The sequence below is a fragment of the Branchiostoma floridae genome, chromosome 3, assembly GCF_000003815.2.
Source record: "Branchiostoma floridae strain S238N-H82 chromosome 3, Bfl_VNyyK, whole genome shotgun sequence".
Lineage (NCBI taxonomy): Eukaryota > Metazoa > Chordata > Leptocardii > Amphioxiformes > Branchiostomatidae > Branchiostoma > Branchiostoma floridae.
In genome coordinates this window covers 27,377,757-27,390,751 of record NC_049981.1, presented here as the reverse complement: position 1 = coordinate 27,390,751, position 12,995 = coordinate 27,377,757, and the positions used below count along the sequence as shown (strand labels likewise).

Below are 12,995 nucleotides of genomic sequence, written 5' to 3'. Positions count from 1 at the left end.
AGTATTGGAGATAATTGTAGTGTGATTTTCTTGGCATGAATGCATACTTCCTAATATGTCAATGCAGACATCGACGACTGTTCTTCTGTAATATGTCAAAATGGCGGAATTTGCATTGATGGCGTCAACAGCTACAGGTGTCACTGTGCTCCTGGCTATGAAGGAGATCATTGTGAAACAAGTAAGTACTCTCATTATACGTTTATGATAAAAAATCGTCATGAGTATGACGCCTTCGAAGGAAGAACACGAATGATTCTAACGCTGTCAGTGGACCATAACACAGAAAACTTAATAATAATGGTATTAGGAGATGCACAGCATTTTAGACGATTTTAGTTTGCGTTTCTTATAAGCATACTAACTAGCTTCCCAATGTCATTGCAGACATCGACGACTGTTATTCTGGGATATGTCAAAATGGCGGAACTTGCATTGATGACGTCAACAGCTACAGATGTGATTGCGCTTCTGGCTATGAAGGAGATCATTGTCAGACAAGTACGTACTGTTATTGTAAGAGCATGAACTAAAATAAATAACAGATTTGTGATTGTGTTATCTATGCCATAGTCTGAATGGACTGACTGACAATTTGTTTATGAAAAACACGAAATGTCATAACGATATCGCTATTGTAACTTCAGCTATTTCTGTTATTGTATCTTAGCAATGCAGCACAATAGCTTTGTAATCGTGAAAACGTACATTGGACAATACATGTGCTTCGATTTTCTTGGAAGCACGCTAACTGGCTTCTGAATATGTTCATGCAGACATCGACGACTGCTCTTCTGTGATCTGTCAAAATGGTGGAATTTGCATTGATGGAGTCAACAGCTACAGATGTCATTGTGCTCCTGGCTATGAAGGAGATCATTGTGAAACAAGTACGTGCCCCAATTGAAAAAGTAATAACCTTTGTAAACGATTTGTCATGGAGTTCTCTGTTGCATTGAGATGAGCATGCCTCATTCACTGCTGTTAATCAAACGTTCACTGAAACTGGCATGTTTACATGATGGTGAATCATAAAAGCTTTCTTAAGAAAGATTTGATAGACTGCTGAACTAATTTTGATATGCATGGAACTTGATACAATTGTAGTCTGATTTTATCAGAGGATCATTAAATGCCATTCTAATATGATACAGGCAACGACCTCTGTTCTTCTGTCATCTGTCAAAATGGCGGTACTTGCATTGACCATGTCTTCAGATATATCTGCAATTGTGCTCTTGGCTTTGAAGGAGATCACTGTGAAACAAGTACGTATACCTATTACAAGTGCATGGAATTGTATTAAAACATTGTATAAAAGATGTGCCAGAGTATTTTCTCTGATATAACTATGTTCTAAGTATGTCACTATTTATATAAGACTATAGAAATTAAATCGTGAACGTGAATCACGACAGTTATCGATGTAAATACATGTACAATTGCCGTGCAATAACGTTCTTCATAAAAGAACATTGTATTGGAAGATGCATGGCATTTGAATCAATATTGCAGTTTAGTTTTGTTGGAAGCACACTAACTGCCATACCAATTTCTCAATACAGACATTGACGACTGTTCTCCTGGTATTTGTCAGAATGGTGGGATTTGCATTGACGGCGTCAACAGCTACAGCTGTAGATGTACTCATGGTTATAGAGGAGACCATTGTGAATTACGTAAGTACCCATATCACATCAGGGCTCGAAACTGGGTGCATGGCACCAAAATTATACGACAATAGAGGCCTACGATTGAGACTGATACATGTCCTGACATTGTTTGCCTTTTCAGGCCCGGGACGCCCCTGTACACGCTCCCCGCCAGACGTACCAAATACGAGCGATGATAAGACCTGCACGTCAACAAGGTTTCCCTACAGCGCGGGAACAATCTGCTACTACCAATGCAATCCAGGCTATGTCAACGTCAGTGGACAGGACTTTAAGGAATGTGAAGATGGACAATGGATGGGTGTTGATCTTGTTTGCGGTGTGTATCGTTCGTCATGTCACTTCGGTTATCATGAATTTAGCATTATTGCAGAACTAAGATAATAACAACTAGAGTTCAAGTAAAAGTGACATATAGATATTATGGAATGATTTCCTCCACAACAGCTGACTACCCTATAGATATAGAACAACACAGTATTGAAACAGGGGAACTGCTTTTCAACGGCCCACTGGCATCTGTTTGTTGACATAAAATTCCAGGAAAGCAGCCCGGTTGACGAGGTGTTGCTGCCCTCAGATTTAGGTCGACATCACATTTATTCTACCTGCAAAAGAGTTATGCGTTTTTCTCATTGCTGATATGAATACTGCCATGACTTTGCATACTTTGCGTTTCTAGGAAGAACACTAACTGCCATCCCAATATATCAATTTCAGACATCGACGACTGTTCTTCTGTGATATGTGAAAATGGCGGAACTTGTATTGACGGCGTCGACACTTACAGCTGTGATTGTGCTCCTGGCTATTTCGGAGATCATTGTGAAATAGGTACGTACTCCTATTATAAATAGATAAAGTATTCCTATCATAACTTGGGCAAACTTGATATACATAAAAGATTTGTCATTTTATTTATTATGCAAAAACATGAGTTTCATCTTACGCGTTTACGGTGTTGCTCTTTCTGCTTCAACGTTGATTTGATGATGGCTGTTACTTCGTATCCGAAGATCAATGGTAGGCAGACAGGTTGATTAGACGACCAGCCTGCCTGGCCTGCACGTGACTTTTTAAGGTGAAGGAGCGAGGGGTGTGCACTTCCTTCTTCACCCTCTCGTCTACTGGCGCACTAAGTCCTACAGGGACAGAACTGTTTTGCCACGTAAGACGGCCCCAGCAGATGCAGGTTTATTATTTGGAGTTTCCATCTCCTAGGAGGACTTCCGACCAAGGATGCAAGGGGTTCGTCCTACCCCTGACTCTTGTGTCATGGCGGGTGCGTCATGCCCGAACATGCCCCTATGGCCTGTCACCACAACAAAGGCCTGTCACTGTCACTAGCCGCAGCTATGTACTCATTTACACCTGAGTTAGGTGAGGAAAGTCGTGTAAAGTGCCTTTTCCAAGGGCACAAGATCGGTGACACGGCAAGCGGATTTGAACCCGGGACATCTCGGGCCTGAGACCAACACGCTCCCGATCGTGCCACGCGGTCCCACAACGTTGATTAAGCTGTCATAAAACAACGCAACAAAAAGCAATGCCTCTCTAATCGAGAACTACACTTTGATAATAATAAATAAACATGCAGGGCATTTCAAAAACTTGTAGACTGAATTTCTTCAAAGCACACTAACTAAAATCCCAATTCATAAGGAAATTGACGATTGTTCTTCTGTGATCTGTCAAAATGGTGGAACTTGCATTGATAGCGTCAACAGCTACAGATGACATTGTCGTCCTGGTTATGAAGAAGTGGCGTCCATAGCAGGCTCTCTGGGGCGTCCAAGAGGCCAGTAATCAGACAAGGCCAGCAATCAGCGACCGAGTACAAATAGAAATGGCCAGCAAAAGAGTAATGTGAGCCCCCAAAAAGTCCCCAGAGAGCCTGCTATGGAGGCTAATGAAGGACATCACTGTGAAACAGGAACATGTAAGTCATAATGCTGCACAAGCAACTGACGTTTTGAGGTAGCATCTTCAAACTATTTAATTAACTCATGAAGAAGGTCGCAAAGACACACAATATGTCAATACATATACTATTTGGCATCAAATGATCTTTCTATTGAACATTGTTAATCAAATTAAACCTCTCAAATATGAATGGCAAAAAGTAAAATCATAGACATACTATTGATACTATTCATGACCAGGAGAGTCAGCAATTGTAAGTATCTATTTACGAAAATCAGCGTCATCAATATAGTAGTCGTATTTCTATTTTATTCCAGATTAACTTCATTGTGTTTCCCGTGTAGCTGATGGTGGATGCTCTAAATGTAAACACAATAATCATAGACATCCATGTGCCAGTTAAGTTAGCCCTCTTTAAGACCGAATTGTCCCTGTAGCAGTGGTAATCTGCATTAACCATACTAAGACATACTATTGATCGCATTCATGAGCCATTTCAGTAATCGCTGGTTAAGTGCTTGGTAACAAAATATGAGTCGTCTTGAAGATCAGTATGTAATTATCATAAGTTTGTTCTAAACAACCTTTTCTCTTTTTTCCATGTAGTTGATGGCGGCTGGTCTGACTGGAGCGCATGGTCTGACTGCAGCGTGACGTGTGGAGTCGGTAGGCAGACTCGGGACCGAAGCTGCACCAATCCGGCACCAGAGCACGGCGGGGCGGAGTGTGATGGAGATACTGAGGAGACACAAGAGTGCGACTCGGGAGTTTTCTGTCCAGGTAACTCAAACTTCTATTCTTGTTCATGTATTTGTATTTCTAAGCTGTCATCTTTGATTTATTACTTTATCAATGCAAAAGGCAAAGATACACAAGGCACATGCCATTTCGAATCAAATCATCAATGTATTGAAAAGGTTTCATGAAAGCTTTTAAAGCTGCGTAGAAACATTGAGATGATAGACATATCCTTAATAGCATTCATGTGCCATTTAATAAGTCCTCTTAAACTCCCAATAAGAAAAATCAGAATTGTCACTGTAGTAGCCGTCTTAAAAACCTGTATTTTTAGTTTGTTTCAGACTACCTTTTCTCTGTTTTCCATGTAGTTGATGGCGGCTGGTCTGACTGGAGCGCATGGTCTGACTGCAGCGTGACGTGTGGAGTCGGTAGTCAGACTCGGGACCGAAGCTGCACCAATCCGGCACCAGAGCACGGCGGGGCGGATTGTGATGGAGATACTGAGGAGACACAAGAGTGCGACTCGGGAGTTTTCTGTCCAGGTAACTCTAACTTCTATTCTTGTTCATGTATTTGTATTTCTAAGCTGTCATCTTTGATTTAAGACATTATGAAAGGAAAAGGCAAAGATACATAAGGCTCATGCCATTTCGAATCAAATAATCAATGTATTGAATAGTGTTCATGAAAGGTTTTAAATCTGCATAACAACATTGAGATGATAGACATATTATTATTAGCCTTCCTGTGTCATTTAATGAGACCTCTTTAACTCCCAATAAGAAAAATCAGAATTGTCGCTGTAGTAGCCGTCTTAAAAACCTGTATTTTTAGTTTGTTTCAGACTACCTTTTCTCTGTTTTCCATGTAGTTGATGGCGGCTGGTCTGACTGGAGTGCATGGTCTGACTGCAGCGTGACGTGTGGAGTCGGTAGTCAGACTCGGGACCGAAGCTGCACCAATCCGGCACCAGAGCACGGCGGGGCGGAGTGTGATGGAGATACTGAGGAGACACAAGAGTGCGACTCGGGAGTTTTCTGTCCAGGTAACTCTAACTTCTATTCTTATTCATGTATTTGTATTTCTAAGCTGTCATCTTTGATTTATGACATTATGAAAGGAAAAGGCAAAGATACACAAGGCACATGCCATTTCGAATCAAATAATCAATGTATTGAATAGTTTTCATGAAAGGTTTTAAATCTGCATAACAACATTGAGATGATAGACATTATTATTAGCCTTCCTGTGTCATTTAATGAGACCTCTTTAACTCCTAATAAGAGAAATCAGAATTGTTGCTGTAGTAGCCGTCTTAAAACCTGTATTTTTAGTTTGTTTCAGACTACCTTTTCTCTGTTTTCCATGTAGTTGATGGCGGCTGGTCTGACTGGAGCGCATGGTCTGACTGCAGCGTGACGTGTGGAGTCGGTAGGCAGACTCGGGACCGAAGCTGCACCAATCCGGCACCAGAGCACGGCGGGGCGGAGTGTGATGGAGATACTGAGGAGACACAAGAGTGCGACTCGGGAGTTTTCTGTCCAGGTAACTCTAACTTCTATTCTTGTTCATGTATTTGTATTTCTAAGCTGTCATCTTTGATTTAAGACATTATGAAAGGAAAAGGCAAAGATACATAAGGCTCATGCCATTTCGAATCAAATAATCAATGTATTGAATAGTGTTCATGAAAAGTTTTAAATCTGCATAACAACATTGAGATGATAGACATATTATTATTAGCCTTCCTGTGTCATTTAATGAGACCTCTTTAACTCCCAATAAGAAAAATCAGAATTGTCGCTGTAGTAGCCGTCTTAAAAACCTGTATTTTTAGTTTGTTTCAGACTACCTTTTCTCTGTTTTCCATGTAGTTGATGGCGGCTGGTCTGACTGGAGCGCATGGTCTGACTGCAGCGTGACGTGTGGAGTCGGTAGTCAGACTCGGGACCGAAGCTGCACCAATCCGGCACCAGAGCACGGCGGGGCGGAGTGTGATGGAGATACTGAGGAGACACAAGAGTGCGACTCGGGAGTTTTCTGTCCAGGTAACTCTAACTTCTATTCTTGTTCATGTATTTGTATTTCTAAGCTGTCATCTTTGATTTATTACATTATCAATGCAAAAGGCAAAGATACACAAGGCACATGCCATTTCGAATCAAATCATCAATGTATTGAAAAGTATTCATGAAAGCTTTTAAAGCTGCGTAGAAACATTGAGATGATAGACATATCCTTAATAGCATTCATGTGCCATTTAATGAGTCCTCTTAAACTCCCAATAAGAAAAATCAGAATTGTCGCTGTAGTAGCCGTCTTAAAAACCTGTATTTTTAGTTTGTTTCAGACTACCTTTTCTCTGTTTTCCATGTAGTTGATGGCGGCTGGTCTGACTGGAGCGCATGGTCTGACTGCAGCGTGACGTGTGGAGTCGGTAGTCAGACTCGGGACCGAAGCTGCACCAATCCGGCACCAGAGCACGGCGGGGAGGAGTGTGATGGAGATACTGAGGAGACACAAGAGTGCGACTCGGGAGTTTTCTGTCCAGGTAACTCTAACTTCTATTCTTATTCATGTATTTGTATTTCTAAGCTGTCATCTTTGATTTATGACATTATGAAAGGAAAAGGCAAAGATACACAAGGCACATGCCATTTCGAATCAAATAATCAATGTATTGAATAGTTTTCATGAAAGGTTTTAAATCTGCATAACAACATTGAGATGATAGACATTATTATTAGCCTTCCTGTGTCATTTAATGAGACCTCTTTAACTCCTAATAAGAAAAATCAGAATTGTTGCTGTAGTAGCCGTCTTAAAAACCTGTATTTTTAGTTTGTTTCAGACTACCTTTTCTCTGTTTTCCATGTAGTTGATGGCGGCTGGTCTGACTGGAGCGCATGGTCTGACTGCAGCGTGACGTGTGGAGTCGGTAGTCAGACTCGGGACCGAAGCTGCACCAATCCGGCACCAGAGCACGGCGGGGCGGAGTGTGATGGAGATACTGAGGAGACACAAGAGTGCGACTCGGGAGTTTTCTGTCCAGGTAACTCTAACTTCTATTCTTGTTCATGTATTTGTATTTCTAAGCTGTCATCTTTGATTTATTACTTTATCAATGCAAAAGGCAAAGATACACAAGGCACATGCCATTTCGAATCAAATCATCAATGTATTGAAAAGTATTCATGAAAGCTTTTAAAGCTGCGTAGAAACATTGAGATGATAGACATATCCTTAATAGCATTCATGTGCCATTTAATGAGTCCTCTTAAACTCCCAATAAGAAAAATCAGAATTGTCGCTGTAGTAGCCGTCTTAAAAACCTGTATTTTTAGTTTGTTTCAGACTACCTTTTCTCTGTTTTCCATGTAGTTGATGGCGGCTGGTCTGACTGGAGCGCATGGTCTGACTGCAGCGTGACGTGTGGAGTCGGTAGTCAGACTCGGGACCGAAGCTGCACCAATCCGGCACCAGAGCACGGCGGGGCGGAGTGTGATGGAGATACTGAGGAGACACAAGAGTGCGACTCGGGAGTTTTCTGTCCAGGTAACTCTAACTTCTATTCTTATTCATGTATTTGTATTTCTAAGCTGTCATCTTTGATTTAAGACATTATGAAAGGAAAAGGCAAAGATACATAAGGCTCATGCCATTTCGAATCAAATAATCAATGTATTGAATAGTGTTCATGAAAGGTTTTAAATCTGCATAACAACATTGAGATGATAGACATATTATTATTAGCCTTCCTGTGTCATTTAATGAGACCTCTTTAACTCCTAATAAGAAAAATCAGAATTGTTGCTGTAGTAGCCGTCTTAAAAGCCTGTATTTTTAGTTTGTTTCAGACTACCTTTTCTCTGTTTTCCATGTAGTTGATGGCGGCTGGTCTGACTGGAGCGCATGGTCTGACTGCAGCGTGACGTGTGGAGTCGGTAGTCAGACTCGGGACCGAAGCTGCACCAATCCGGCACCAGAGCACGGCGGGGCGGAGTGTGATGGAGATACTGAGGAGACACAAGAGTGCGACTCGGGAGTTTTCTGTCCAGGTAACTCAAACTTCTATTCTTGTTCATGTATTTGTATTTCTAAGCTGTCATCTTTGATTTATTACATTATCAATGCAAAAGGCAAAGATACATCATGCATATGCCATGTCCAATCAAATAATCAATGTATTGAAAAGTTTTCATGAAAGCTTTTAAATTTGCGTAAAAACATTGGGATGATAGACATACTATTAATGGTATTGATGTGCCATTTAATGAGCCATCTTTAACTCCTAATAAAAAAATGTCGCTGTAGTAGCCGTCTTAGGTAACTCTAAGTTATAGGTAACTCTCTTCTGTCCAGGTAACTCTAAGTTCTATTCTTGTTCATGTTTTTGCTTTTCTGAGCTGTCATCTTTATTACATCTTTAATGGAAAACGCAAAGATACACCATAGTTTCTTGCAATGGTCTGTTAGCCCCAATAGACTTCAACTACTTTGAAATCGACGTTATATAATACAGTACTAACGATATATTGAGATCCAAAACATTTCAGACAAAGGTTTTCCAATTTTCTTTGAAGCATTTTAGCTCGGACACACAATATGTTAATGCAGACAGGGACTACTGTGCTTCTGTAATATTTCAAATTGAGGGCACTTCTATTGACGGCTCCAACAGGTACAATTGTAATTGTGCTCCCGGCTATGAAATAGATCTTTGTCAAACATGTATTATTACTAAAGTTTTTTGCTTTATAAATTGAAGTTTGTCAAGACTATTAACATTTTTAAAAGACTTTTAAGATCTTCGTTTAAAAGACTTGTTTTATCTTGTCTTGCAGCGAAATCCACGACGCCAGCCAGTCCAGATTGCAGCGACTTGAGCGAACACTGTCCGTACTGGGCGAGTATTGGCGAATGTGATAACAATGCTGGGTGGATGAGTTCCAACTGTCCTCTGAGTTGTGACTTGTGTCCTGCAGGTTAATAGAATGTCTCAAACTTTACGAGTAGAGTTAGAACTGCAATTGCGAGAACGTCGCAGTGAGACATTAAGGCTGACCCGCCATTCCACTAGACGGCGATCTCGCTGCGAACTGAATTGAATTTGTGTAATTCTTGACTAGAAGTTTTTTGTTTGTTTTTGTTTGTAATTGGAAGTTTCCCAAGACTATAAATATTTCACGGAGATAAAGACCTTTAAGATATTCTCTTAAAAAAGACTTGTGTTGACTTGTGTTGTCTTGTCTTGTCTTGTCTTACAGCGAAATCCACGACAACGCAGTCGTTGCCTCCGAGCTCAACAGCGACGCCAGCTGGATCAGATTGCAGCGACTCGAGTGAACACTGTCCGTACTGGGCGAGTATAGGCGAATGTGAAAACAATGCTGGGTTTATGAGTTCCAACTGTCCTCTGAGTTGTGACGCGTGTCCTCAAGGTTAATAGAATGTCTCAAACTTTAATGTGGGGTCACTCATGCGTATATATTCAAGTCCGTTTGAGGTGTGTATGAGGCTCTTAGTCTCTTCCAGGCTCCACAGGTCGCGGGGAAAATAGTACAAATTGGACAAATATAGATACATAATATGCCAGATGAGTTAGCTGACCAAGAAGTATGGTTAGTGACCCAGCTAACTCGTCTGACATGTTACCTGTTTACGTTTGTCCAATCTCTATTATTTTTACAACGACCTGTGGAGCCTGGTGGAGGCAAATACTCCCATGCGCGCCTCATACGGACTTAGATATATACGCAGGTGTGACCCCACCTTTACGAGTAGAGTTAGAACTGCAAAGGAGAGAACGTCGCAGTGAGACATTAAGGCTGACCCGCCATTCCACTAGACGGCGATCTCGCTGCGAACTGAATTGAATTTGTGTAATTCTTGACTAGAAGTTTTTTTTGGTTTTTGTTTGTAATTGGAAGTTTCCTAAGACTATAAATATTTCACGGACATAAAGACTTTTAAGATCTTCTTTCAAAAAAGACTTGTGTTGACTTGTGTTGTCTTGTCTTACAGCAAAATCCACGACAACGCAGCCATTGCCTCTGAGCTCAACAGCGGCGCCAGCTGGATCAGATTGCAGCGACTTGAGCGAACACTGTCCGTACTGGGCGAGTATAGGCGAATGTGAAAGCAATGCTCGGTGGATGAGTTCCAACTGTCCTCTGAGCTGTGACGCGTGTCCTCAAGGTTAATAGAATGTCTCAAACTTTACGAGTAGAATAAGATTTGCAAAGGAGAGAACGGCGCAGTGAGGCATTAACGCCGACGCGCCATTCCACTAGACGGCGATCTCGCTGCGGTCGATCTAAATTGAATTTGTGTAATTCTTGACTTAAAGATTTTTTGTATTTGTAATTTGAAATTCCCAAGGCTACAAGACTTTTAAGATATTCTCTTTTTGAAAAATACTTGTTTTGTCTTGTGCTACAGCGAAATCCACGACAACGCAGTCGTTGCCTCTGAGCTCAACAGCGACGCCAGCTGGATCAGATTGCAGCGACTTGAGCGAACACTGTCCGTACTGGGCGAGTATAGGCGAATGTGATAGCAATACTCGGTGGATGGAATCCAACTGTCCTCTGAGTTGTGACGCGTGTCCTCCAGGTTAATAGAATGTCTCAAACTTTACGAGTTAGAATAAGATTTGCAAAGGTCGCGGTGAGGCATTAACGCCGACGCACCATTCCACTAGACGGCGATCTCGCTGCGACCTAAATTGAATTTGTGTAATTCTTGACTTAAAGTTTTTTTTTTATATTTGTAATTCGAAGATTCCCAAGGCTACAAATATTTTACAGAGGTAAAAGACTTTTATTTTAATATATTCTCTTAAAAAAGACTTGTTTTGACTTGTCTTGTGCTACAGCGAAATCAACAACAACGCAGTCATTTTCCCTATTTATTGCGCTTTCTTGCGATAGTGTTTTGTCTTGTTTTGTCAAATAGCATCTCTATATCATCGTATTCCGTCTACATTATTGATTTAGTCGGCTCAAAAACAGCCGTAATTGTACTTCTGGTTATGATTGAGACCACAGCCATCATAACTATGGATTTTTCCAAAACTTCACAACAACTTTATGAAAATTTCTAATTTTTTTTCCCGACAGCGAAGGCATCCACAACGCAGGCATCGAACTTGTCAACAACGCCAGCTGGACCACGTTAGTATAAATATTATGAGAGAAGGATTTGCCCTATTCACATATATTTCCATATAGTCGGTCGTATCAACTGGCATTTAAACAATGTTAATTGTTTATACGTTTCTCTTCTTACTTGTTTTAAGTGTCCTGGCAATTTTCGTCACGGTAAGGCCAACAAGGCTTGTATATGAAGAGGAGTGACCACAATGTGTTTTTTGATAAGCCACTTGGCTACGGAACTATTTTATCTCATTGTCGTATATTTGGTCTAGCCGGCTTAAGAATTGCCGCCATGTTACGGCCAACAAGACTTGTGGATGAAGGGGAGCAGGTCACTCTCCTCTGCTTGTCGGACGGAAGTCCCTCTCCAAGATTTACCTGGACCCGAGGAAATGGAGTTGCACTTCCGCCCGCGGCAGTCGTCGACCCAGCCACAGGGACGCTGGTGATTGGACGTGTTCGTCCCGAAGATGACGGAGAGTACACCTGTACAGCTGAAGATGGCGTGGACGTGGTGTCTAGTAGCGTCAGCTTTGATGCATGCCCTAATGTAAGGCATTAAAGCATAACATATTTCATTATCAAATGATATGCCCATATCTTGTATAGTAATTTACTGTCTACGACGCCTTTCACACTGCTCTTGTATGGCTGATGATGCATGGTACTTGATTGAAGTAATCAAAGTAAATAAAATGTCTGTGTTGATGTGGTTCACAACTTCACACTGGCGCACAGTGCAAAATCCTATATTCGCCTGTAAAACAATTTATCAAAAGCTTAATATCATATATAATATTATACAAGCTGTAAATTTGTGTATTGTGTTGACAGTCATGCATTTGAAATATTCTGCCACAATGTTGTTTAGAAATGGAAATTGTTTGTTCTATTGCAGATAACAGACTGCAGCGACACGAATCGATACTGTCCGTCCTGGGCACAGAATGGTGAATGTGAGAACAATCCTGGGTGGATGAATTCCAACTGTCCTTTGAGTTGTGGCGTGTGTCATCCAGGTAAATAAAATGTCTCAAACTTAACGAGTAGAGTTAGATCAGCAAATGAGAGAACATCGTAGTTGGACATTAAGGCCTCCCCGCCATTCCACTAGACGGCGATCTTGCTGCGACCTGAATTGGATTTGTGTAATCTTTGACTTAATGATTGGAATTTCATACAAATTGCAAAAGCGTCACTTAAAAGAAAACAAGTCATAAGAAGCGTCAACAGATTCATTTTTAATCTATGAAATTCGTTGGGCGCTCTGTCAATTCTCTTGGTCGCAGTAAGGTCCTCACCCTAGTGGAAGGGGGGGGGGGGTATAAGAAGATGTTTTATGAATTGTTCGATTTGTCTACAATTCAAACAGGGACGTTTGCATCGTAATAAAACCACAAAATCCATAACTATCTTATACTTGTAGGACAGAAACAACGTGTAATTTTAATGCTAGATGATTGATTATTTTGGTTGTCCTCAGATTTGCCTGCTGACTGTC

The 12,995-nt window shown here is 41.1% G+C and overlaps 2 protein-coding genes across 2 annotated transcripts in view; both read left to right on the top strand.

The window, feature by feature from the left end:
* Positions 1–9,263, top strand: part of LOC118411793 (fibropellin-1-like) — an 18,014-nt gene extending 8,751 nt beyond the window's left edge. Inside the window, exons 8-17 of the mRNA XM_035814280.1 lie at positions 68–181; positions 388–501; positions 777–890; positions 1,155–1,268; positions 1,566–1,679; positions 1,795–1,992; positions 2,394–2,507; positions 4,203–4,235; positions 8,955–9,018; positions 9,182–9,263. Coding sequence (XP_035670173.1) covers positions 68–181; positions 388–501; positions 777–890; positions 1,155–1,268; positions 1,566–1,679; positions 1,795–1,992; positions 2,394–2,507; positions 4,203–4,235; positions 8,955–9,018; positions 9,182–9,263 — 1,061 coding nt within the window. The remainder of the gene's footprint in view (positions 1–67; positions 182–387; positions 502–776; positions 891–1,154; positions 1,269–1,565; positions 1,680–1,794; positions 1,993–2,393; positions 2,508–4,202; positions 4,236–8,954; positions 9,019–9,181) is intronic.
* Positions 4,824–12,995, top strand: part of LOC118411530 — a 25,913-nt gene continuing 17,741 nt past the window's right edge. The window contains exons 1-9 of the mRNA XM_035813846.1: positions 4,824–4,879; positions 9,182–9,322; positions 9,605–9,778; positions 10,362–10,535; positions 10,779–10,952; positions 11,459–11,512; positions 11,767–12,044; positions 12,393–12,513; positions 12,978–12,995. The exon at positions 12,978–12,995 is cut by the window's right edge and continues 104 nt beyond it. Of these exons, the coding sequence (XP_035669739.1) occupies positions 9,280–9,322; positions 9,605–9,778; positions 10,362–10,535; positions 10,779–10,952; positions 11,459–11,512; positions 11,767–12,044; positions 12,393–12,513; positions 12,978–12,995 (1,036 nt within the window). The 5' untranslated portion in view covers positions 4,824–4,879; positions 9,182–9,279. The remainder of the gene's footprint in view (positions 4,880–9,181; positions 9,323–9,604; positions 9,779–10,361; positions 10,536–10,778; positions 10,953–11,458; positions 11,513–11,766; positions 12,045–12,392; positions 12,514–12,977) is intronic.